Consider the following 26,738-nt stretch of genomic DNA (forward strand, 5'->3'; position numbering starts at 1 on the left):
TGGTCACCCACTTTATTGCAATGACATTTATACATTGTAAGTGTGACTTAAGTGTCCAAATATTTTGGGACCTCTGTGAATATGGGATATACAGTTACTCAAATAAGGATTTTAAATGTTACACCTACTGGCACATTTTCCCATCAGATTCCCCAGCTGCTGTAAGACATTAAGATTAAGATCTTAAAATGAGATGAATTAGGTAAAAAGAGGCATGTACTTGTTCTTAGCAGCTCTATCATGGCTCTTTTTAACAATTTCAGTAGACACATCCCTGTGGATTCCAAAATTAAAGCAAGCCTCAGGGGCTGGATGTGATACAAGAATGAAGACATCAAGGACGGTGATGTATTTTTAGCTACAAGGGCCATCAATTTTCAACACCTTTTCATTCAGCGACAAATCTGACCAGTGATTGACTCACAAATATATTTACACCAGTTTGCAACAGCTTATAAATATTATAGTAGTTCAACACTTCATTTAAAATCAACAAAAAAAAATGCAATTGTCAAAATAACTTTTTTTTTGTTTTGTTTTGTTTTGTTTTGTTTGTATTAGGTTATTAAGGGATTAGGGATTGCCTTCCCATGTTTTATTCATTGCTGTGAGCCAGCTGAAACCTCTCATTGTGAATTAATTACATACGTAACATGCCTGTCGTGAACACACTCTAGCCCAATGTGTCCTTAAAAGACTCCCAGTGCTCAGGAAATGCTGCTGTGTACAACTTTTACAGGAAAACCTGTGTTAAATGACTTTTGGTGCTTACAATTTAGTGCTTGCAATTAATCATTTAATTTAACAAATTAAAGAATAATGAGTAGTACTGTATGTTTCATAGAAGGCGAAGACATCTAACCTAATTTAACAAGATGATCAACCTAATGAAGAGAATATACCTGATTGTTATGCACTGTTAAAAAAATGCATTTTCTTCAACTAACAGACCCTGATAAAGGTGACAAGCATCAACACGTACAACCCTATGCAGCATCATCTATAGCATGCCATACATAAATCTATAGTCCCAAAGCCCTTGAACACTGAAATGCAACATTCCTTGAGTGGAGATTGCAGCCGACCAATTATTTATGAGAGGAAGTATTCATGTGCACTCGTGCCTAATGGAAAATGATACTAGGACTCGTCGAGCTCTTTGGCATCCGGTCTATTAAAACCTCAGACCTCTTTCTGTGGCCGTGATAACCTGACCTTAGTGGTCATCTTCAAATGTATGCAAAGAAGTAAACAAAAAATTAGGCTGTGAGGAGACATTGGAAGTTGTCACAATGATTATAGCAAAGGAACTTGAAGGTTTTGGTGTCAAATCCAATTGGTACCAGGCACCTAGTTCACAATTTTCAGAACTTAGGATATTTATATGTATATGTTATTCTCCAAACTATAGATTGTGGGTAAAAATTTAACACAATAATCTCAAACTGGAATATATTATGCCGAGGGTCAAATATATCATGGAGCAAATTTGAAATGAAAACTGTATTTTCAAAAACATATGTATTTTACGTAAATGTAAGTTTGGTGAAACTTCATTTCAAGAGGTTAAACTGGTGTAAATTCACTGGCACACAAGGAACAAACAACCTTTTTAATTATTTTTTAACCATGACAAAAACAAAGATGAATAAATGTTAAAGTGATAGTTCACCCATGAACTATGTCATTCCTGTATGACTTTATGCGTAGAACACAAAAGAAGATATTTTAAATAATTTTGGTCACCAAGCAGTTGATAATCTCAAAATATCATCTTCCACGGAAGAAAGTTCCGGTTTTCATTTTGGGTGAATATCCCTTTAAATTCTTCATTTAATGTTGCTGGATTATATTCAAAAGTAGGTTAGGCCAACTTGTCATATGTGTTTTATAAAATGTTTTTTCATACAATCAGTTTAATTAAATGTGTGTCTGTTAGGTAAAAAATAATGTTTCGATTATTTTGTGGCGTATGATACATACATTTTGGATGGATTGCTTTACTGTTTAAAAATTGCTTTAAAACTAAAATATATGTTAAAAATGGCATTTTTACCTGAACAGTTTAAACTAAGACGTTCCCCTCAAATCGGCCAATAAATGTATGGATGGAACTGTATCCTGTTTCCTGGATATTTTTTAATCTTTTTTTTTTTTTTTTTTTTGAGGCAAAACGTTAAAGTATGTGCCTATACAGAAATTGACTTTCAGAAATAAAACCTGAAAAATATTAATTGTGAAAACTAGCCCTGTCTCCCCTAAGCCTAACAAAAAAGTCATTTTCTCTGACACGCATCTTCTGAGTTATGCTGAACCTCGCTCTCATCTCCAAACATATGCATCTCCACCAATGGACGCTGCATTTCGTTGTCCACCTTCTCCAAACTAACATAACCGACCTCCATGGTGTTAGCAGAGCTGCCCTGATTATTAGTGGACACCGGATCCTTGCACTGAACATCAAGAGGTGTTTTGGTGCATAGGTCATGGCAACACACAAGTCGAGCAAAAGCATCTCTGAAATCAGAGTTGAAAGCATATATGATCGGATTGAGAGATGAATTGCACCAGCCGAACCACACGAACACGTTAAATGTTGCTTCGCTGACACAGTTTGGCTTGTGGCAGAAAGGAACCGCACAGTTCAGGACGAAGAACGGAAACCAGCAGCATACAAACACCCCCATAATCACGGAAAGAGTTTTAAAGAGCTTGGTTTCTCTTATCGCGCGGTGTTGGAGAGGACAGGTGCGCGCACCTGCTCTGCAGTTCTGTGCGCGCTGAGCTGCGCGCTCCAGCGAAGAGATGCTCTTGATTTGAACCTGAGCAATGCGGTAGATGCGCGTGTATGTGACCAGCATCACTGCTACGGGAATGTAAAAACTTATTAGAGAGGATGAAATGGCGTAGGTTCTGCTCAGACTCGAGTCACATGTTTCCTTGGTGGTCCAGTTGCTTGTGGTGACCGTTCCCAGGTCTGCCCGGTGCCAGTTCAGCTGCACGGGCACGAATGATATAGCCACCGAAACGATCCACGTTACGCTCACCATAACAAGGGCGACTCTACGGTTCATCTTCCTCTCGTATTGAAACGGGTTTGAAATTGCCCAGTATCGATCCAAGCTGATTACGCACAGGTTCAGGATGGAAGCGGTGGAGCACATAATGTCAAAAGCCACCCAGCACTGGCAGAAAGAGCCAAACGCCCAGTGTCCTGTCACCTCCGTGGCTGCTTTCCACGGCATCACGAGAACTGCCACCAGCAGGTCGGACATCGCCAGAGACACGATGAAGATGTTGGTAACTTTTCCTCTCAGGTGTCGGAAGCGCAAAACCGCAGCGCAAACCGTGAAATTCCCCAATAACGTCCACAGCACGAGGAGAGAAAGTGCGAAACCTAGAAAAATACGGCCCGCTGGCTCTCCATGAGCGCTCAGGGATGTGAAGTTGTACATGTCTTTAAGTGTCACAACATAACCAAAAACACACCAAAATATATTCCGTGAGGCGGACACCGCATACTCCCCCCCAAAGCAATCCCATCTACTTCAGTGTTTGGACCGGATCTTACAGCTGACCTCATTGTTTCTTAAGACCCTCGCTGAAATGTTCACATGACTGAACGACAATCTGAAGTGTCTCGTGTCAGGTTCCTCAGGTCACATTCATACTGGTGAAGATCGCCCTCTTTTGCCCATTTTACCCATAAGATAGTCACAAAAACGTATTTAGACGCTTAATCCATCTCCATGATGAAAAATGCATGAATGTCATTTAATTAAAACAACATATAGGCTAATAAATAAATAAAATAAAATAAATTTAGCATTACATCACTTGCTCACCAATGGATCCTCAGAAGTGAATGGGTGCCGTCAGAATGAGAGTTCAAAAAGTTGATAAAACATCACAACAATCAACAGTACTCACTCCATTAATGTCTTTTGAAGCACAAACCTGTGTGTAAAACAAAGCCATTAAGACATTTTTTAATTTCAAACTGTTGCTTCCTGTTAAAATATGAGTGCTCTATTCATTGCTGTCTCCAGTAAAAAGCCATTTTGTCTGAATCAGGAGAGAAATATGTGCAGATCAAGCACTCTTTACAAGTGGAAACAGACCAAAACAGATCTAAACAAATATGTTGGTAGACAGAATGGATGGACTCTTTCAAGTGTCATAGATTATGGACTGGTATTTTGGCAAGACAGTTTAAAGTTAAAATGCCTTAATGATGGATTTGTGTCTTACAAACAGATTTTCTCTTCACGACATTAATTGATGAATTAGTGTCGTTACTGTGATGTTTTTTCCAGCTGTATTGAAATCTCATTCTGACGGCACCCATTCACTGCAGAGGATCCATTGGTGAGCAAGGGATGTAGTGCTAAATTTGTTTTTAATGTAATGCTAAATTTCAAATCTTGGATGACCTGAAGGTGAATAAATTTACATTTTTGGGTGAACTGTTTCTTTAATGACCTACAGTGCACCCCCTTAAGCTTGCGGTCACATTAGAGATATTTCAGTGACATTTTGCATAGAAAAAAGTCTATTGTCAATAGCATAGCAATATATGAAGCGCTGATCACAAATAAGTCACTTTCAATCCAAGCCTTCTGATGATCCACATAGCAACAAATTTATAGTAACCAATATAAACATGACTGAATCTACCTGAGGAAGATAAATTTAAAAAGGGGACACATGGATGGATGGATGGATGGATGGATGCAGAATTTTATAGAATTTATGAGTATTTTCATCCAAAAATAAAATGAAAATTTTAGTGACGGACCGATAAGGATTTTCATACTAATACCAATATCTGAAGCACAAATATACTGTAAGCCTACAAATAAAGGAGATAACCAATGCTGTATTAGGTATTAAAGAATAAACATCTAACAAACTGTTTATTATGAAACAGAGACCCGAGGAATGTAAAAGCTAATAAAATTAAAGAACTAAAGAATAATAGTTAAAGGGATGGTTCACCCAAAAATGTTGTCATCATTTACTCATCCTCTGGTTTTTCAAAACCTGTATGAATTTCTTACTTTTGTTGAACACTAAAGAATATATTTTGAAGAATGTTGGTAATTGCTGGTAGCCATTTTTCCCCTACTATGGAAGTCAATGGCTACCAGCAACTCTTTAATTAATATTCTTCAGATTATCTACTTTTGTGTACAACAGAAGAAAGAAATTCATATAGATTTGGAAAAACCAGAGGGTGAGTAAATGATGACCAAATTTTGGGGTGAACTGTCCCTGAAAACTAGTACTAAGTAGGACATCTAGTGGTGAACATATAAAGCAACAGATGACAATTAGTAAGTTATCTTTCTTTCTGTCCCTACTTTTGGGAAGGAACTGAAAAAGTCCCTTCACCAGCTGACTAACAGAGGACTACAGAATGATTTTGTCACTGCATTCAGATTCCTTCATCCTTTTTTCCCTTTGCTTATCTTCTGTACCTCCATTAAGAATCTCACTTGCTTGTCCTTAGGCTTTCTCTTTTTTTCTCAGATGTGTGACTTTTGCTCTGTCTGTCTCCATGCAAGCAAGCTTTCTTTTTGCAGTTGCATATTCCCTTACATGAATGGGATGTTTTTGTTGTTTTTCCTGGACAATATTGGTGGGAATGTTCAGTATTTATTTGTTGACAAGATTTTTTTGTACGTCTACAGAAACTGACTATCAAAAAATACATTATATTGTGACAGTGAAATTAATGATGAAACCCCAGTTTTCTTTGTTCATTTCAGATCAGATTTGGTAAATTCAGAAAAAGGCAATCTCACACAAGGGAAACACACAGCAGCAGCTTCAACAACATCTATTTTTGAACTTTATTTCACCATAGCAAAGTGAATATCATTATCAACAGTCAATGAGTGCATTAGTGAATATCAGCCTACAAAAACTAAAATGGCATTGGTCATAATCACTACATATACCATAGGCAATACAAAATCACAATGGGCTATGGAAAACAATACAGCAGGCTTGGCACTGGCCTTGTATTGGTCCAAAACAAGAGCGGTCACCATTTATTCCGTGGAAGTTCGGTATTAAGACTTTGAGCGTAAACACAGTGACTAGGTTTGAGCCACTTGCATGTGGAGCAATACTGAAATCTCACAAAAGAAGAAAACAGGCAGATGAAATGAAAGCATTTTCAGCTTTTTTTGAATACATGTGTGACTTGCTTTTCCAGATGTGAACATTTGCATCACAGATGAGAGTGTTACAGATAAAAAAATCTCGCAGGTTGCATATAGTTGCATTCTTTGATTTTGCATTTGTGATATGAGGTAATGTGAAAACCTTCTCTAGTCAAAATATAATTTTGCAATAAGCTAAATCTACACAGCCAAGAGCTTGGAGGAGCCAAAATGGCATGCAGCCTTTTTCACTACAGGAAAATAAAAATAAAAAGTGATAACACACAAATCTTTCTTGTAAAAAAAATTCTAATTTGATAAGATAATTGATAAAATGATACTTCGGAGTATAAAGAGTGTAAGAATCAAAAGGTCAGATGTCAATAATACCAACATTTAAAAGTGAGATCATGCAATCCATCACCATTCTTTGCCACAAATAGACTGATAACACAGAACTGAAAACATTTCAGTGCACAGAGAACATTAAAGATAAAAGTGCTTGTAAGAGCAGATCGTCACTCAGCTTTAGAATGTACTTATTAGTGGTACATCTGTGCCAAAACTGATCTCAGACCTGCGTTCTAACACTTTTATCTAGTTATCTTTAGTTCTGTAAGTTGTCCAGTATGAGGAGCACCATTTTGTAGGATGACTAGTTACCGGCTTTACAAGGCATTAAAGCAGGACATTTTCACAAACACTGGGGTCACATCAGCAGAATGAGGGTTTTCATAACTCATAACTTTAATAAATATGAGTAGTTATATTAGTATTGTTTAAATGCTACTTTTTCTGAAATTTGTTACGGATATAAAGTATTTTCTAGTGATTGTCTAGCTATCTATAGGTACTTAGCAGTGAGACTATTGTGTACAATGCACACAGTAATATTGACTGTAGATGGGACACTTACTGCACAGGTAAGGTACAGTGATATTTTGACATGCATGCATTGCACAAAAATCTTTTATAGCATGGCCCTGTGAAAGGGGAATACTGATGATTTGTCAACAGATATAACTGCAATAATACTCTCACACACAGACACGCATACACACATACACACTCTCTCAAAGTCACATGGGATCTGCAGAAGGGCTCAACCAAGGCTAGTGATGTTGGAACGACCACCAGGGGGTGCTACAATGCGGTGGCCAGATCGCCGAGGAATGTTGTCATCTGTTTGAGCCCCTAACAGTATTGAAATAATCATAATAAATTATACACTTGCTGTAAAATACTGACACATTTATAAATTATTCAAAGGAATTGAGGATATTGGGGAATATTCATTAGAAAATATAATTTCCTCACCTGATAGGCTGAAGTTAGACTGATGCAAGTTTCTGATTGGTGGAGGCTGGTGTGTAGTGGGTGAGGTCTTGGCAGAGGGTGCTGGGGTTATATATTTGGGTGTAGCTGGGATATCATATACTGGACCATCATACATCCCACGAGAAACTCCCTGCTTGCTCATCACCTTCCAAACAACAGTAAACGACAGCTTTGGTGTTACTGAGATATGAACCTAAAAGTTTGATTATACACTAATTTCTCATTCTTTGTATTTGCACTGTAAAACAAATAACACATCTAGTTCATTATTTTTATTATCACGTTATTATTTAGCAAATGTATGCTTGGAAAATACTGAACCCTTACGTTACTACACTATTGTTAAAAAGCTTGGTGTCAGTAAGTTTTTGTTAAAGAAATTATTACTTTTATTCAGCAAGGAGGCATTAAATTAATCATTTATTTATTTTGAACTTTGTATTCATCAAAAAATATGGAAAAACATACCACTGTTGCCACAAAAACATTAAGCAGTACAACTGTTTTCAGCATTGATAAGAAATGCTTTTTGAGTATTAAATAATTATCTTAGAATGATTTCTGAAGGATCGTGTGACACAAGGAATAAATTACATTTAAAAATATATTAAAATATAAAACAGTTATTTTAGCTAACAATACATTTACAATATTACTGCTTTTACTTTACTGTGCTGATAAATGCAGCCTTGCTGAGCATACTGTAAGAGCCTTCTTTTAGAAACATTAAAAATCATCCTGAACCCAAAATTTTGAATGGTAGTGTATATACAGGTATATCAATAGTTTAATATATACAACAAAACTAACTGAGACTGAGTGAAGGTCAGTGAATTAATCAAAGAGGAGTCATACCTTGTTGCGGTACTTAATGCGCTGGTAGGCAATGTCAGGGAAGGGTTTGCGAGAGATGAAACGTCCAGTCCCCTGCTGAACCTGAAGCTTCCCTTCCTCAAACACAATCCTACCCTGACTGACCACATATCCCGGACCACCACGACACTCCATCCCCTCAAAAATATTATACTCCAGAGCCTAGAAACAGAAGAAGTTTAGAAAAATCCTATTTTTACCTGTTTATCAAATATAAAATCACTATTAATATTTTGTAGGCGTTTAGAAAAAAAAAATGTAGTTTGAAAATTGATGCATTAGAGTGGAACAATTCAACATCCTATTACAGGTACATGCAATGCAGTATTAAATGTATGTATAACTGAATAACAGCCATTCAGAGTATCTTTCAATATTCCAGCATCTTGCAGAGATTTTCAGTCCTCACCGACTGCTGTGCTTTAGCTGTTATGGTCTTGATCTTGTCGGGGTCCCAAATAACAATGTCAGCATCTGAACCCACTGCTATCCGACCCTTACGGGGGTACAGGTTGAAGATTTTGGCTGCATTAGTGCTTGTAACTGCAACAAACTGGTTTTCATCCATCTTCCCCATAGCCTGTAGGGAACAAATGAAGTGGTGACTGATAAAAGCAACCTGCACCTCAATCCATATAAACATACACACAGATGCACTTACCACAGCTTTGTCCCAAACAAAACCCATTCTCTCCTCCACTCCATTGGTTCCCTCGGGTATAAGGGTAAAGTTGTCCTTACCTATGGCCTTTTGAGACGTGCTGTAAGCACAATGTCCACTGCCCACGACCTGCATATCCCCGCTGGAGAAAGATTAAGAGAAATGTAATTACAGGGGTAGCAGCTCCAAAAAGAACATGATCTGCCCTCTAGAGCTAGTTGTGATGTTCTTTGCGACCATATTTTTATTTAGAGGTTGCATAATGTGTCATGGTCCTATACTGCTAGTCCAAAGTCTGGGGTCGGTCAGATTTTTTAATGTCTCTTTCTCTTATGCTTACCAAGGCTGCATTTATTTGATCAACATTAAAAACCATAATACTGTGAAATATTTTTGCAATTTAAAATAATTCTTCTTTTTATTTTAATATATTTAAAATGCAATTTATTTCTGTGATTACAAAGCTGAATTTTCAGCATCATTACTCCAGTCCTTCAGAAATCATTCTAATATGATGATTTGGTTCCTTAAGAAACATTTCTTATAATCAGTGTTGAAAACAGTTGTGCTGCTTCATATTTTTGCGAAAACCTTTTTTCAGGATTTTTTGATGAATAGATATTTCAAATAAAACAGCATTCATTTTAAACAGAAACATTCGTAACTTAAACTGCCACTTTTAACAAATCCTTGCTGAATAAATGTTTTAATTAAACAAAATGCTTACTGCTCAAATTTAAATTCATTCCAAGCTCCATAGATATTACACTTCAAAGAACTGTGGGATGAATATAACAGCTCTTTGCTACCTCAACTATCTTTTCTATCTTTTCACCAACCAGTTTAGCTGCTATAAGAGATAGTCGACTGAGAATTAAGACAGCATAAAGACATTTCCACTAAACTAGATTTGCTTACTGAGGTAATCAGCATCAGGTAAATTTCTTCACTGAAATGTGGTCTAACCACAAAATCAGGCCGAACTACAACTGTCAGCTTCAATTAAATATTTGCAATACATGCAATACAAAAGATGCACACAATGAAATGATGAAAATCAAGACAGAGGTGATATGCTTTGAAATCCACAAAATACAAGACCACGCTACACAATACAATTAAAGTTTGTCTTCGCATCCTACATACTGTATAATGTTCAATATTTAAAAAAGAATCTTTGATGTTTTTCTAGAATTTCCTCTCATCCTTTGGACCGGACTAATGCATCTATGCTAAAAATAAATGGCCTCTTTCCAGCTGTGCCGATCTGCCTCTATGTGACAGTGTGTGTGTGAGTGTGAATCTCTGTGCCTGTGAGTGTGCGTGTGTGCATGTGAAAGTATGTGTGGCTGTGGCTGTCAACATAATGACATCTCTCTCATAGTCTAGCAGTTCTGCAAGTTATGTGTCTGTGTGGGGGGGAGGGAGGAGGAGAGTGCTGTAACCATGGCAACAGGAGATGAAAGCCTGATCTATTTTTAGAAATGGGGCCAGGAAAAGGTGTGTCTGCGGTCTGGGTGTAGTAAAGAGCCAAAGTAATGGAGAGAGTAGATTAAAAAATTGGTAGATAGGGCCACTTTGCTTACGACTCCTGTATTACACTGAATCTACACTAACTGTGCAAATGTCACAGATGTCTAAAAATGTAGAAATAATTCAAAATGATTTACCAGGCCAGTAGAGAGTGAAGGTGGTCAGGTGTTGTCGGGTCAGTGCTGAGGGGTGGAGAAGTCACATAGGCTGCTGCTTTCGCCCAGTTTTTGCTCCAATAGTGGGATCCATCTGTTGCCAAGCTGGCTGTGATTGGCTCACCAAAAACAACAGAGCCTAAAGCCAGGGCAATAAACACAATAAGTCCATAAATTGTAGGACTGGCATGTTCAAGTTTGTTTAAATTAACCATTTTTGCTAGACATTGCAATAAATAACTTTTTTTTTTAAAGTACACCTACCATTTATGCTACTACACTATAGTTTGGTGTCAATAAGATTTTTTTATTTTGGAAGAAATTCATACTTTTATTCAGCAAGCATGCATTAATTGGCCAAATGTGACTGTAAAGACTTATTATTGTCACAATAGTCTTTCAAATAAATTCTGAAAAAAAATTATATCACAAGCATATATTCAACAGTGATAATAATAAGAAATGTTTCTTGAGCAGCAAATCAGCATAACAGAATGATTTTTGAAGGATCATGTGACACTGAAGACTGAGAAAAGGCTGCTGAAAATTCTGCTTTTTAATATATTACATTTTAAAATATATTAAAATTAAAATTTGACTTTTTTACTGTATTTTTGATCAAATAAATGCAGCCAGGGTGAAAGACTTCTTTCAATAATATTAAATTGTGAATTCAGCATGCAACAGTATTTCGCAATATGCAGTCACCTTTCTTCCGTGCATTGGTCACAGTATCAGCTGCACTTTTACTCATCACTTTGGTGATGTAGACAGGGCAGTTGACTCGGTTGCCAAGTGTGATGGCGCGGAAAACAGCCTCCGCCTCCAGCTGTGAAACAGACATCCAATTACATCAAGACACTTCACTCTGCTGAAACTGACTGGATAAACTTCTAAATAGTTTGCCAATTTATTGATCCCACCTCCTCTGGACGGCTCAGTGGGTGGCCCTCCGGACCAGTGATGCCCATTCCCAAGATTTTGCTTTGTTCCTTTAACACAAATATTGAAAAAAACTGTAAGTGACAGCAAAGTGGGTTTGAATTTACTCATTAGACAACAGGTACCTGTGCTATCAGGTCTCCATTCTCTGCATGCACCAGTACCACTGCCCCCAGCTCTTTAAGAAATGAGAATGCTTCATACAACTAGATGAGAGAAAGAAAGAGTGATCAAATTAATAATTTTATTATATCACAGTACAGGATGATCTATAGATGGAAGCATGGATACCTAACCTGAGAGTCAGGCATTTGAAATAACCCTTTGTAAGCCATGTAAACTTGGAAAGAGTTGATTCCTGATAAAAGAAGAGAACATTAACATGTATTTCAGAAAGAAAAATACAGCACCGTTGTACATTTTTTGACAGAAGTCTCCTTTGCTCACCAAGGCTGTATTTGTTTGATAAAACAGTAAAATTGTAATATTGTGAAATTTTATTGCAATTTATAACTGTTCTCTATTTTAGTATATTTTAAAATGCAACATTCCTCTGATGGTAAAGCTTTTTATTTTTTTTTATTTTCAGCAGCCATTACCCCAGTCTTCAGTGTCCCTCAGCAATTATTCAAATATGCTTTTTTGCTGCTCAATAAATATTTTTTTATTATTATCAGTGTTGAAAATAGTTGATCTGCTTAATATTTTTTTGAAAACCATCATGCATTTTTTTCAGGATCCTTGATGAATAGAAAATGCAAAGGAAAACATTTATTTGAAATAAATTTTTTACAAAGATAAATGTCTTTACTATTACGTTTAATGTGTCCTTCTTTTTTTTTCAATTGATTGACCCCAAACATTTGAACAGTTGTGGATTAACAATCATCAGCATTTGGCAAATTCTAACAAGTGGCTCTGAAACATCAGAATGATCAAGATATGTGGCGTTAAAAGCACACAATACTTTTAGCTTTGCAAATATTGTCACATCTTTAAATATGTGTTCACCTTTTTCCTGTACCAGCTGTTCCAGCTCCTCCTTCACACCTTCATGCCAATGAGGGATATCCACATGAAGTGAATAATCACAGCAAGACTTTTTATCTGCCGCTTCCTGCCACTTCTCAAAGGCCTCCAAAAGACTGTCACCAGGCTGTGGAGTCACATGGTCAACTGAAACATAAAATGATGGATTCTGCTCAAAATGTGTTTGAGATTTCTATTGAAGATGCTGTTGCTTTGCTGCTTTAGTCCTAAATTATATACTCTATTGATTTCTGCATGCTCCTTGAAGACTTTTTATCATGCACAAAGACTCTTTTTTTTCTTTTTGTCATTCACAAGAGCTAATAGTTTTAATTCATTGTTTAAAGAAAAGTAGTTATTGTAACCACAACCCCCCCCCCCAAAAAAAACCCTCCTGGCTCGAACTGATAGACAATACGAAATCTGATTGGCTGTAGCTGACATGCAAGACCGAGGGCATGTCCTTGTAGCAAGCAACAACAGACATATTTGGGCCACTGCTTTGCTCTCACGGGGAGATGCAAGTGAGTCCTAGTCCAGGAAGTTGCTCAGAACATTTGGCACTGCATCCTAAATATTCAACATACTTGAACCTTTGCCACAATCCTGACATAAAATGTAATTTTAGTCCTTTTTAAAAAAAATAAAAACTTACTAAATTATTTTTTTTTTTAAATACCAGATTAACAATTCATCCAGACTTACTGATCATGGTGGTTCCTCCTGCCAGAGCAGCTTTGGTGCCCTGGTAGAAGTCATCCACAGGTGGAGTGCCCAAGTAAGGCTTATGCAGGCAGGTGTTTACATCAATACCTCCAGGAATCACCACACACCCATTAGCCTCAATCACCTTCACGCCCCCCGGTACAATCAGGTTCTCTCCAACCTGTCTTAAGTTGAGATGGAAAAAGAATACATTACAAACACATTACACAAATACATTACGTACTACACCTGCACTATATTACATGACAGACCATAATACAGGTGTGCAATTGAAACAAAAAAGTTTTTTATGGCCACTGGAAAACTTCATACGATGCCAAATTTAACATGCTATGCTATATAATGCAATTAAGCATTATTTCATTCTACAGACAGCCACAGTTTTTTAACAGAAAGAAACACAACAGAACAGAAAGAAAAACAAATCTGCATAATCTACCTCATAAGTGTTCACTCACCAGTATGAATGGGCCTTTATACATGAAAATGATAAAATTCATATTAATAATATTTGCTTGTGAATGAGCATAAATCCTATTCTTAAACGTAAATGTCAGCACACAGTACACAATTATGTCAGATTTCTAAATTTGAATTAATTGTTTTGAAATAATGTTAACATTAAGCAAACTGGACATTTTCCATTCTTGGAATACCTGTATGGAACTACATCTCTAATTAATTTCTGATATTACAATTTATAATTAAACTGTTGACCAATCCCTTACACATTAACCCACCCTTAAACCTACCCATACCACCAAACCTGTCCCTAACCTTATTCGTATCCCAACAGCACCAAAAGTGTTTTGCAATACAATATGAACACCATAAGTACTTATTTTTTGATGTAGTTAAAACCACTTAATATAAAGTGGGACCAAATAACATTCCAGTAAAAATATGAATTAATATATTTTTTGAGATGCTGCATAGAGCAATTTATTTATTTATTTTGAATGTGACTGTGATTGGTGCATAGTTTTCATGCATGCACCATTCATATTTCTGACCCTGGACAACAAAACCAGTCAAAAGTTGCTGGGGTATATTTGTAGCAATAGCCAAAAATACATTGTATGGGTCAAAATTATTGATTTTTCTTTTATGCCAAAATCCTTATAGGACATTAAGTAAAGATCATGTACCATGAAGATATTTTGTAAATTTCCTAATGTAAATATATCAAAACTTAATTTTTGATTATTAACATCCATTACTAAGAACTTAATTTGGTCAACTTTAAAGGCGATTTTCTCAATATTTAGATTTTTTTGCACCCTCAGATTCCAGATATTCAAATAGTTGTATCTCGGCCAAATATTGTCCTATCATAACAAACCATGCATCAATGGAAAGCTTATTTATTCAGCTTTCAGATAATGTATTAATCTCAATTTCAAAAAATTGACCCTTATGACTGGTTTTGTGGTCCAGGGTCACATTTACAACAATATGCAATTGCTACTGAAAAACTGCATTGTGCTTTGTAAAAGTGTGCATTTGCATATGCATGATGTCTTACTTAATAATTCCATCTTCCACATAAACGTCAGCATATAGCGACTGATCATCATTGACCACTCTTCCACCTTTAATCAGCAGCCGCTCGCTCTGAAGAAGAGATGAAAAGAAACACAGAGAGCGAGCAAGAGAATGAGTGATTCCAACAGCAGTTTAAACCTTATTTTACCTGCTATATTTGCAATTCAGTGAAGTGCTCTTACAACCACTGATAAAAGAGCCTTCTGCACAGTTTCAGCCTCACACTCTGTGAATGGGTGGGGTTCTATGAACAGAGAAGAGCAAATGTGGTAATGTGGAAAGATGTTAGGTTGCCATGGTAACCTCGCATCACCCAGTTGTCAGGAAGGCACATACCATGCCGTTTTCCTTAACAGATTCAGGCTTCATATTCAAAGCAAAAACCTCATATGCGCTATTCCTAGATGTCAGTAAGCACAGATCGCAAAGATTGCTTTAGTGAATTAGGATCATTGTAATCCATAACTGCAGGCAAAAATACAACACATGGGCTCATATTCCTATGTTCTTTGTTTTAATGTGTGCACTGGCATTTAAAAAAAAAGTGTGTGTTTATTCCAGATTTCTGCTCTTGGCGACAGACCCTGTTGCGTCTAGTCCGCTGCATATGCGCTCGCCATTTGTCAAATGAAACGCCCCCAACAAAGCTGCTGTAGATTCATGCACGATTCATTATTTATCCCGGCATCTATTGTAAATGCAATCCGGGCGTTCGTCGCTTCATGCACAGCAGGGATATTTGTATGGCTGTGCCACATTGTAGCAGCAATGGTAACCTTTCCGTTGGCTGATTTCAGTGCTCTTCTAAGCGGCCTCTGCTTTGTTGGCTCGCTAAGAATTTAATCCCTTCTCATTTCCCCCATGCGCAGGATTTACCGGGAGCAGAAGGGTCGCTTTGCAGCCGGTGTCTTACCGTCAAATGCGGGATGTTCTTCTTCCCTTGGTAGCCCGTCCCAGACATCTCTCCTTTATGATTTGAGGAGATGAACACTGAGCAGTCACCCGCTTCTTAGTGCCACCAACCCACTTAACGAACTAGCGCTCCGTTAGTGCTGCACAAGCGAGCGCCTCTCCCGAGGGGTGTGTGTGTGTGTGTGAGCGTGTATCTGTTCGCCTGAAGACTTGTTTTGTATTTGAGTGTATGTTGGAGCGCCCCCTCACATGAAACAAAGAGAGAGAGAACTGGGCGAGAATCGGTAAAGAGAATGTTATGGGTCAAAAATGGTCTAGTTTCGTAAAATTAGTTTTTGTTTTAAGCTATTTTGAATAATAAGGTTAAGTCATAAATTTAAAACGAGTCAAATACGTTTCTAATTTTTTTTTAATTATGAATAGTTTATAAATAACGTTCTATAAGGAAAGATAACACAATTGCATTCTTGGAATCTACGTTCCTAGAATGTTGAGTTATCAAGTAAAAGAATGCATGCTAACCTTAAAATATTGTTCCAATAAAACTGGCAAAAATCTTCAAAGTGACAAACGTGACGGTAAAATAACGCAACAGGCATTTGCTAAATAGAAAATGCAACTTAGAAAAAAAAGTAAACTTTTCCACTTATGGTAGCCTAGCATTACACAAAATAAGCATATATTTCTTCAAACTTAATTTTGAAGTTTTATTTTTTCTTAGGCTAGTAAAATTACAGTAGGCTATTGAATTTTATATCTTAGTATGTTTTCCAAGTAGGTTTTAATTTAGCATAATAGCCTAGGCTAAAATAGGCTCTTTTATTTTTTCTTATTATAATAAAATTCCAGCATTTGATTGTAAATGTTGTTTCTTTTTTTTTAATCATAGGCTATAAAGTATGGTAACAGTTAACTAAGGTTTTTACTTTAGCCATTTATGTCAGAACAATAGCTTCTTGGGCTATGCGTTCATTCTATATAACCTACAAAGGGATGCTATTATTCTTTTATGAGCAAAATTGAACCTTGTCTAGCCTATTTGCATGGCTTAAGGTTCAAACCCGCAGGAAAATTGTCACGCATAACATTTAAGCCCACCTTCCCGTTGTTTTGCTCATAACGACATTCCTTTTCAGTCTGTTCCGTGATTTCGACACCCGGACGCCCGTCGTCTCTCTCACCCGCGGAGCTGATGGTCCCCCCGCTGATCTCATAAGCTTCAAAGTCCCCATCCACGATGCGTTCCCTGCTACTGCTCCGTGAGCTCCTGTTCCCCTTCCTCCCTACGGCGTACTGGTCAAACTCGATAGTCTTGCTATCATACGCGCCCTCGACGGAGCTAAACATTCCGTGAGACTTGTGACGCTGGTTGGGTCCAGTCGAGATGGGTTTAGCCAGGTACACAGGGAGCTCATCCTCCCGGTTCCACTGTCGCCTACAGTCCGACATCACTTATAGGAGGGAGATGATGCTCTCAATGATGAAGCGAGACGCCGGGGTAGAAAACCAGGTCAGCCTTGGTTTGCCTGGGGATGCGGAGGTCGCAGCTTGCAGACTGATAATGATGCTGCGATCTACTTTCCAGACAGTAGGCTACACTAACGCGTATGAGCTAGTCCGAATAAAATTGCATCCTCAAATCCAGTTCTCTCTGAACATTGGTAAAATCAAATTAATTTACTTGTTTTCATTTAGACCTATATCAAAGTTTTTTTTTCTTCTGTTTATTTTGTCGAACTGAAGATTTGGGCAATGCAGTGACTGCCATCCTCCATCCGAAAGTGCGTGCAAGATGCACAAAAACACTGCAGTCATCTGCACTGACTTGCATACATCTACCAGTCTGGGTAAAGGCATGCACCTTTGGAGAGCTCTAGTGGTGTTTCGAGAACGAATCTTTCAAATGAAATAGTTTATTTACACGCTCTAGCTCTATATATTTTGACTTATGTTTTCACTGAAGTCTCTCCCGTTTCAGCACGTGACTTCTTCGGAATACATTTTTAATATGAAACAGAATAATATTCATGAACGAAATGAATACGAATATTCTCCTTCTTGAACGGACCAGATGAATGGACCAATGATTGGACCAGGCCACCAGGGCACCAGATAGCTACTCAATGTTATTTAGCTAAGCTATTTTCTTTGTATCATCCTTTTTCTATAGGTAAGTACAGTCTCAAAGTTAGACAAACAAACAAATATATATATATATATTGACAGCCAATCAGGCACTGTGCGAGCAAAAAGTTATTATTATTACTTCGTTGACATCTAGTGGCTGCCCATAGGTCTAATTCACTGAACCTCCTTCATGATTTTATCATCATAAAAAGGGTCACAATTATTATTTTACGTTATTCTAAGCTTCCCCACTAGTCTTTCGCCACAGTAAGACTGATTAAGTGCGATGATGACAATCCTTTGGGCAATGCCATTCACTGCTCGATTCCTATCCAATCAGAGAGGAACTCTTTGATTGACACTTGAATTATCCAATCGAAGCTCGTTCTCTGGAGATATGGTGGGTTTTAACTGCGATTCCTTGCAGGGCTCCGGTGTCACAGAGCTATAATGTGTGGACAGCACAGAAAACTTTAAAAGAGTTTATTTTTTTGCTGTGTTACGCCATATATTGAGGAAGACTGTTCAATGAGTAAGTTGTTTCGATTCAGTTTTCTTTTATTTTGAATAGTAAAACTTCCTTTAGTTATTCTCTAAGGTCTGTATTGTGTACACATATTTATTAGGTATATGTAGTAGATTATCAAAATGTATATAAAAATACAGTTAACATTTAAAAACCATGTTATGAATTTGGTTATTTAAAGGCTAATTAAATATGTAAGAAATGAGAGCAAGTGATTAAGTTATTCTTTGTAAGCTGGTAGCCTATATATACGCTGTATAGTGTATACATTTGTGTGGTGTATGGAGTAGAGTTTAGATGTCAAAAGCATATTACCAGTTGTGTAAGAACACATAAATATGTAAGAAATGAGCGTAAGTGGAAAAAAAAGGTGTTCTCTGTAAACAAGTCTATGCACTTTATGTCTTTTAGGTGAGAAGGATGTTAGTGCTAACCCACCACCATCTCCTGAGTCTCTCAAGGAGAAAAGTGCAACCCACAAACGTCTCAACCCTCCTGTTCCATCTACTAAATCCAGTCCAGGCACTGAGACGGCGGGTCCCCCTCTCTCCAGTTCTAGCAGCCCAGACCAGCCACCTAAATCCACCCCTTCTTCAACTCAAGATACTAAATTAAAACAAACTAATGTTAAAACTTCAAACCTTCCAGCCAGATCAACACCTGAAAAACCAGCAAAACCAAAACCTATCCCTACATCATCACATAGCTCTAAAACTACTCCAACTATGCCAGCTACAACATCTTCATCGATATCAAAATCAACATTATCTTCTCCCAATGACCCAGCCACACCCAGCATCACCATTTCTACTGATCCTACACAATCTACATCTCCTCCTGAAGGTTCTCTGTCCTCCACCAAAACACCTGCAGCGGGTTCCAGTAAACTCCCACGTCAACGGAGCTTTTTGGCTGCAGCCCAAAAGGTGATGATGCAGGAGAAAATAAGAAAGGCTGAGGAACAGGCCGAGGCTGAAGAATGTGGTAAGTGAAGCTTTGCATTACAAAGAAAGCTGAAGGACAATCTGCTAAAGAAAATAGTTTTTGTATTATCTAAATTATTTCAGATATTCACCTTGCCAAAAATCAAACAGGCTTATTATGTTTGATATGTTTCGATAGTACCATATTATTTGTAGTTTCTTGATATACATTCATTATGCATTACACCAAAGGAATGCATCCAAATGAGGGTAATCATTGAGACATGGTGGAGCTACTGACACATGCTAGTGTGTGCTAGCTTTATTTTCACCAAGAACATAAACCCTATTTTTATCACAAATAAACTATGTTCAGTAAAATGTCTGTTCAGGCATACTCAAGTTCTTGTTTCCATTCAAAAATTATTATTTAATTAAAAATAGTCATTCTTGGATTGTTCTGAAACTTTAATCAACACTGATTATGATCTAACTACCAGGATCACACGATTCACTCTATTTTTGTTTTTCAAAGATGAACACAGCTGAATTATTTAAAGGATTTGTGGATTAATTAAGTCTTCAATATTGTGTCACAATAGTGTTAACATAATTGTAAGTGATTGTTACCTTTCATAGATGATATGGATGAAGATTTGCCTTTTGAGGAACTTCTGGAGAAGGCTGAGGCTGGAGACCCTAGAGCACAGAGTAGAGTGAGTGCATGAACACACATATGTATTTGAAGTAATATTAAAATTATGAATATTGTCATATTATGAAAAAATATGACAATGTGAAACTGGTCATAACATTTTGACAATTTATTGTGAAAAAAATCTGTAGTGTATAAACTGATAACAAGCAAAGAAATGGCATCTCATAACTTAATATCTAAGTAGACTGAATTCTATTCTGCAATTGGGTTGCTTTCTTCAACAGCCTTCTTTGATTGAACATGTGTGCTGTGATTTCAGAACTTAAACCATAACTGATTCTGATTGTGATGGTATTGACACTGTGATGCTATTCTCCACTGACCTATATAAAGAACACAAGTGTTTATAACGTAGCTATAGGATTTTAAACGATCTACAGTGTATTTTCTGATACAAATTAAATTCTGTATCATTTCTGTCTGCCTTAGTCCTTTTTGGCATGGCCATGATGAGTGTGTCTATTTTCAGCTTTCTGGAAGATGAGCCCAGTCTCAATACAACTCAATTGCTCCTACGTGTACATATTCTCACACACACTTTCACAGTCAGAGCAAATGTGTCTGCATATACAGACTCAGACATACATTGAACGATGAGCCCTGACTATGCTTTGAGACCTCCACTTCCTCTATTACTCCAAAATTAATCCCACATCTATGCTTTTTTTAATTAAATTAGGCTCAAGTACATAAAGCATTATGGAGGGTGGAGATAAGCCTAGTAGATGGGCCAAACATTTGACTGTTTACTTTCTGTTAATGATTTTGCACTAATCTATGATTGTGTTGCTAAAGGTACTCTGTGAAGCGCTTACCATGGTTTAATAATCAGGGTTTAGCATTCACGCTAAGATTAGATATGTTTATATGATACTCAGTCTGGCTTTGAGCCTCTGGGATATTAGGCCAGTTATTATTGTTCATCAAAATCATGCAGGGGTTGATGGGCAATGTAGTCTAATTCTTATGTTGTGATCTAAGCAAACTACCCTAAACAAAAGAAGTTTGGTTTATTATGCCCACAATTAATGATCTTGAGGTGTTTCTATATGTCAGTTGAGAAATTAAAACATTACTGGTTAATTATTTTAATGTATATTTTTTTAATGTGTGTTGTAGCTCGGTAAATACTACCTTAAACTGGCAGAAGAAAAAGACACAGAGACAAATAACCATACAGCTGTTGAATGGTTTGTGAAGGCAGCAAAACAAGGTCGGAGGGATGCAGCCAAACTACTTCAGAAATGCTGGATTCAAAATAAAGGTGAGGAGAAGTTGAGAAAACAAGGAACATTGAGAACATGCCTTCAAGTGCAAGTTATGTCAACATAATCTGAAAAATTGTTGTGATGGTAATTGATAAATTGTTTATAATAATCCTAAATGCATTCTATACTTCTCTATTGGCAGGCATCACAGCAGAGAATGCACAGGAAGTGAGAAGGCTGTCCTCAGAGAGTAAGTTTGAACAAGCAGTGAGGAGAGCAGCCATGTCGATGTATTGGAAACTCAATCCTGACAGAAAGAAGAAAGTAGCTATGTCTGAGATGCTGGAGAATGTCAACCAGGTCAATACTATATCAGGTAATTGGCAGATTTCTTTCTTTCTTTTTTCAACAGCATTTTCCATCCTTGTGTACCTTCAATCTGAAACAGGTGGCATTTTTGACCAAATTTTGAATTTTGGGATGCTTATATTGTTAAATAAACACCTGATTGTGATTAAGAAATACATTTTTAACATGTCTTGCTAGTAGTAACTCTTATTTTAATCCATTCTTCGTAATAGGTGAACCTGCTGTATGTGGTGTAACACCCAGCATTCATAGTCAGAGGAAAATCCTGGAGACCATGGTGTCTAATGAATGTAAGTGTACGTATTTCTGTGTACACAAATGCAATAAATTGAATCTTTTTTTTATTTTTTAAGAACAGTAAAGGATGGTTGGTTAAGGAACTGAATGGTTGGTAAACCAACCTGAAGTGTAATTTTCTAAATATTAGCCAGAGATACTCATAACTCATCACAAATATGCATCTTTGACCTTCTACAGCTAGCTCTAAGTATGTGGATGTAGAAGATTTTGTGGAGATGACGAAAAAGTTCACAGAAGGCATTGCGTGCACTCCCACACTGAGAACCTCAGGTGTAGATGCAAAGGGAGAGGAGAAGACATTAATGAAAAGTGATGTAGCTACATTTGAAATGGTGAGGTGATATTGGAGAAGATAGAGATAATGATGTTTTCACATAACAGCAAATAAAAAAAAAATAATTAAAATGGGAGGTGTTTGATGAATAGCTATCTTCATATATTTGTTCTTGAGAAAGGTGCTTCAATTCTCTTATAATTTCCTCACCTTCATGTTGTTCCTGTGTGACTTTCTGTCTTTTGTGGAAAACCGTTTTTGTCTATAAACCCAGTGAGATCCAAAACAAAACTGGATGCCAGTGACTTTCACTGTAAGGAAATAAAAATCACTGAGACATTTTTTCTAAATATATTTTGTATTTTGTTTGGAATGACATGAGGTTGAGTAAATGATGCCAGATTTTTAATTTTGGGTGAACTTTCCCTTTAACTTAAATGTCCACCAATGAGCCTGTAATGTAAGTTGATAAAACCAGCTTTATACTTGCTAATACATCAAAAAATGCTGCTATTTTCATACAGGAAAAAAATGAATTAGCCCCCGTCACTCATAAGCGTCATCGAAAGTCCAGTTGGGGAATGTCGGGCAGTGGGATGATATTGGCTACCAGACGCAGTGGTGCGATGAAGAGAGCCCTGGACATAAAATCCCACTTCTTGGTGAAAAACAAATTGACAAAAATTATGTATAAAAGTTTGCTTGGCATAGTAACTGTTGATGTAACTATTGATACAACTTTTGTTTGACAGTATTCTTGTAAAATGCAAATGTTGTATCTCATTGTCTTTCCTCACCCTGTAGGGTCTGCAGTACCCTCTCCATGCGATTATTGAGATGAAGGAACTTTTAATTGACTGGGCATCTCGCGCTGGTGTCCAGTGGCTGAGCACCATCATCCCAACGCAACACGTCAATGCCCTTATCTTCTTCTTCATCATCTCCAATCTCACCATTGATCTGTTTGCCTTCGTCATCCCGCTCCTCATCTTCTACCTCTCCTTTATCTCCATGGCCATCTGCACACTGAGAGTCTTCAAGAGCAGCAAAGGATGGGAGAACTTCAGTGCCTTAACTGCCCTCCTCACACCCTTCGAGCCCAGCCTGGACGTGGAGCAAGCAGAGTCCAACTTTGGCTGGAACAACTTGGAGCAGTACCTCTACTTCATGATATCAGTGTTCTTTATGATCTTCACCTTCCCAGTAGCAGATAAAGGCTGGATCCCATGCTCGGAGCTTTCCACAGTGGCCATCTTCTTCATGGCAATGAGCTACATGAGCCTGAGCCCATCTGTGGCAGCTTATGCACGGAGGGCACTCATCTTCGAGGTGGCTTCATCTTTGTGTGCCTTGACCAGCAGGTTGCCGAAGGAAATGGCGATGGCCAGGATGCTGGGACATATTTTCACAATTATCCCTCTAGGAGAATCACTGGTGCTGGAGCTCAGTGTACCCTGTGTGCTCTACATCTACCTTTTCTACTTGTTCTTCAGGTAAAAGAACATTTTTACTGTACCTATTTAAGGCAATGTACATCCAATCCACTGGATTGGACCAGAGTTATTTTATGTAAACTAAAACCAAATTTAAACTAAAACCTTTTTTTTTTTTTTGCTACACCACCGCCCCCCTCCCCCCAAACAAAAACAAAAAAATTTCTGCTATTTGAAATACAGCTGAAATAAATATAACATGAAAAAAACTAAATATTGAATATTGACTAATTAGACAATAATATGTTTAAAATTATAAATTTATATTAATACATTTATTTTATTTTCATGTTACAGCCAGTGCAAATGTGGGTTTTGTGTTATTCCCCTGCATCTAATTCTGTTATTTTAGAATCATTTATATACCATTATAGCGTATATTTTTATTCTGAATTAATTTTTTCCTTTGTAATATATATATATATTTACAAAGAAAACTTGCAATAGCTGAAAATTATAAAAAATATTATCTATGATTATACATTTCACACACACATTTTTCATCACGTTACATTTTCTGTACAAAGAAAATTTGCCAAAAAATGTATTAGTTTAAATTTATAATTTGTTATTTACATGAACATTTTTAATGTCCAATTATTCAATATTCAATATTGATGAATTTTTCACATGTAAATGTTTTTTTTTTCATGAAATGTAAATTTTTCACAAAGAAAACTTGCAATAATAGCAGAAGATTATTAAAAATATTATTTATGATTATACATTTCAAACACACATTTATTCATAAAATTTTTCATTTTCTGTACAAAGAAAAATTGCCCAAAAATTACAAAGGAAATAAATTAAACACTTTTGCTGGAAAATAAAGACATAATGACAAAACACTGCTAACTGATTAGTAATTTTTAAACCATTATTATGCTATCAAGAATATAACAATTAAGTCTTGCAATTTTTTAAATGACTATTCATTTATGCTAGCCAGCTAGATAATTTTACCTAGAACAAACCAATATCACAACCAGTGTCACGGTTATTTTAAAATAAATAAAGTAAAATATAGCACTGACCCAATAGGGCAAGTAACAGTTTCCTCAATTAAATAATATAATAAGTTAGTATAATATATATTGATACAGTGTTTAAATATCATGACCATACAGTACCTAACCAGACCTATTTTTTTTTTTAAATATATAGTATGGCACGCATGAGAGGATTCAGAGGGACGTACTGCTTCCTGGTGCCGTACCTGGTTTGCTTCGTGTGGTGCGAGTTCTCTGTGGTCCTGCTGCGGAACTCCACCACCATTGGACTTATCCGCACTTGTGTGGCCTACTTCCTCTTCCTGTTTGCCTTACCAGTTTTGTCTTTGGGTCTGATGGCGATGCTGCTGATTCAGATGGTTAAGTGGTTCCTGGAGTTGGAGTTGACTAAAATGCTGGTGACGCTGGCAGTGTGCGCCGTCCCTGTGATCCTGCGGCTTTGGACTAGATTCAGCCTGTCCATCCTAAATGTCTTCCGTTCCATCACCCACAGAGGTCCGGTCAAACTGATCCTCCTGTGCATCACTATGGTGATTTTACTCTGCGGCATCTATGTCTATAATGCTGAAGGTCTGAAGGTGTATAACTCCACAATCACTTGGCAGGAATATGGTACACTGTGCGGCCCACGTGCCTGGCAGGATCGCGGGATGGCGCAAACACAGCTCTTCTGCAGCCATCTGGAGGGTCATCATGTCACCTGGACAGGAATATTCCGTCGTGTTCGAGTAGCCGAGATGGAAAACGGAGCTCAGTCTGTTATAAACTTGCTACCGGTGTTTATGGGAGACTGGTTGCGGTGTCTCTATGGTGAGGTTTATCCGAAGTGCGAACCACAGAATAATACGTCTCCGCTTGCGAATGTCACGGGGGTCGAGCCTGTCAATGCCACAATGCTGTTCCTCCAGCAGGAAGAGGAGGAGCTCTGTCGGATAAAGGCCTTTGCTAAACACAAATGCCACGTTAAACGCTTCAACAGTCACCGTTTTGAGGTGACGGTCGGCATGCCGGTGGATGGAGTCACGCAACTTGACGATCCGACAGGTGACATCCTCCTAATGGCGAGTCACGAGTTTAAACAGGTAATACTGAACCTCGATCCAGGCAGCAAGGTAGAGTTCAGCACAAAGCTGGAAGGGAAGTTGGGTACCAAATTACCTGCATTTGAACTGAAAGCCATACACTGTCTGGACTGCAGCTCGTCATTGGTGCCTGAGGGACGACAGGTAAAGATTGAACGGAACTGGAGGAAAACGGTGCTTAAAGCCATTAAATTTGCATTTGACTTCTTCTTTGCTCCCTTTCTCTGTGCTAGGATCAATATGTAAAGAAGTAGAAGAAAAAATGACAGAGATAAAGCCATCTCAATCACAGTCAAAATATTTTGAGTTTTTTCCTATTCAAAGTCGGAGGAATTTGCACATTTTTCTGGAAACATTTTTTTAAATAAATTATTAATTCTTGTGTTATGTTAGATATCATGAGTTATTGTTGTGGCATTGGGAAAATTGATCAATTTCTTTAATATTAGCTTGATTCTTTTCCATAGCTATTATAAAATGTGACCCTGGTCCAAAAAACCAGTCTTAAGTGTCAATTTTATTAAGTGAATAAATAAGCTTTCCATTGACGTATGGTTTGTTAGGCTTTGACAATATTTGGCTAAGATACAACTATTTGAAAATCTGGAATCTGAGAGTGCAAAAAAATCAAAATTTTGAGAAAATCGCCTTTAAAGTTGTCCAAATGAAGTTCCTAGCAATGCATATTACTAATCAAAAATAAAGTTTTGATATGTTTACAGTACGAAATTGACAAAATATCTTCATGGAACATGATCTTTACTTAATATCCTAATGATTTTCGGCATAAAAGAAAAATGGATAATTTTGACCCATGCAATGTA

At 37.2% G+C, this 26,738-nt stretch overlaps 3 protein-coding genes across 4 annotated transcripts; 1 reads left to right on the top strand and 2 right to left on the bottom strand.

Moving 5' to 3' along the window:
- Window positions 1-2,276: 2,276 nt before the first annotated feature.
- Window positions 2,277-3,455, bottom strand: LOC306872322 (D(1) dopamine receptor-like; the record flags this gene model as incomplete). The annotated part of the gene is made up of 1 exon (XM_079420824.1): window positions 2,277-3,455. One exon carries the CDS (start codon window positions 3,453-3,455, stop codon window positions 2,277-2,279), a length of 1,179 nt encoding a protein of 392 aa, XP_079276950.1.
- A 2,378-nt stretch (window positions 3,456-5,833) lies between these two features.
- On the bottom strand, window positions 5,834-17,739 carry LOC306872130 (dihydropyrimidinase-related protein 1-like). 2 transcript variants are annotated; one of them, XM_079420542.1, is made up of 14 exons: window positions 15,886-16,080; window positions 14,953-15,041; window positions 13,407-13,591; window positions 12,684-12,848; window positions 11,969-12,030; window positions 11,798-11,878; window positions 11,654-11,722; window positions 11,439-11,559; window positions 10,713-10,869; window positions 9,043-9,184; window positions 8,791-8,961; window positions 8,364-8,543; window positions 7,488-7,653; window positions 5,834-7,364 (listed from the first exon to the last, which is right to left on the bottom strand). In XM_079420542.1, the coding sequence occupies exons 1-14, from the start codon at window positions 15,931-15,933 to the stop codon at window positions 7,273-7,275; spliced, it is 1,728 nt and encodes a 575-aa protein (XP_079276668.1). In that variant the 5' UTR covers window positions 15,934-16,080; the 3' UTR covers window positions 5,834-7,272. The 2 variants fall into 2 exon arrangements, with proteins under 2 accessions (XP_079276668.1, XP_079276667.1); XM_079420541.1 differs by lacking the exon at window positions 15,886-16,080 and adding an exon at window positions 16,983-17,739 and having other exon boundaries at window positions 5,835-7,364.
- On the top strand, window positions 17,365-26,160 carry LOC306872727 (wolframin-like; the record flags this gene model as incomplete). The annotated part of the gene is made up of 10 exons (XM_079421488.1): window positions 17,365-17,545; window positions 18,949-19,521; window positions 20,100-20,176; window positions 21,298-21,442; window positions 21,589-21,762; window positions 21,968-22,045; window positions 22,233-22,387; window positions 22,854-22,991; window positions 23,134-23,822; window positions 24,987-26,160. The coding sequence occupies 10 exons, from the start codon at window positions 17,365-17,367 to the stop codon at window positions 26,158-26,160; spliced, it is 3,384 nt and encodes a 1,127-aa protein (XP_079277614.1).
- Window positions 26,161-26,738: the final 578 nt, after the last annotated feature.

The sequence above is a fragment of the Barbus barbus genome (genome assembly GCF_936440315.1).
Source record: "Barbus barbus genome assembly, chromosome: 7".
In the NCBI taxonomy this organism is placed as follows: domain Eukaryota; kingdom Metazoa; phylum Chordata; class Actinopteri; order Cypriniformes; family Cyprinidae; genus Barbus; species Barbus barbus.

Excerpts from the sequence above, each read along its gene's own strand:
- LOC306872130 (XM_079420541.1), bottom strand. The coding sequence starts at position 17,333 with ATGTCGGACTGTAGGCGACAGTGGAACCGGGAGGATGAGCTCCCTGTG. Across the intron at positions 11,879-11,968 it reads TTCAAATGCCTGACTCTCAG|TTGTATGAAGCATTCTCATT; the intron begins GTTAGGTATCCA and ends TCTCTCATCTAG. Across the intron at positions 8,544-8,790 it reads CAGCTAAAGCACAGCAGTCG|GCTCTGGAGTATAATATTTT; the intron begins GTGAGGACTGAA and ends TTCTGTTTCTAG.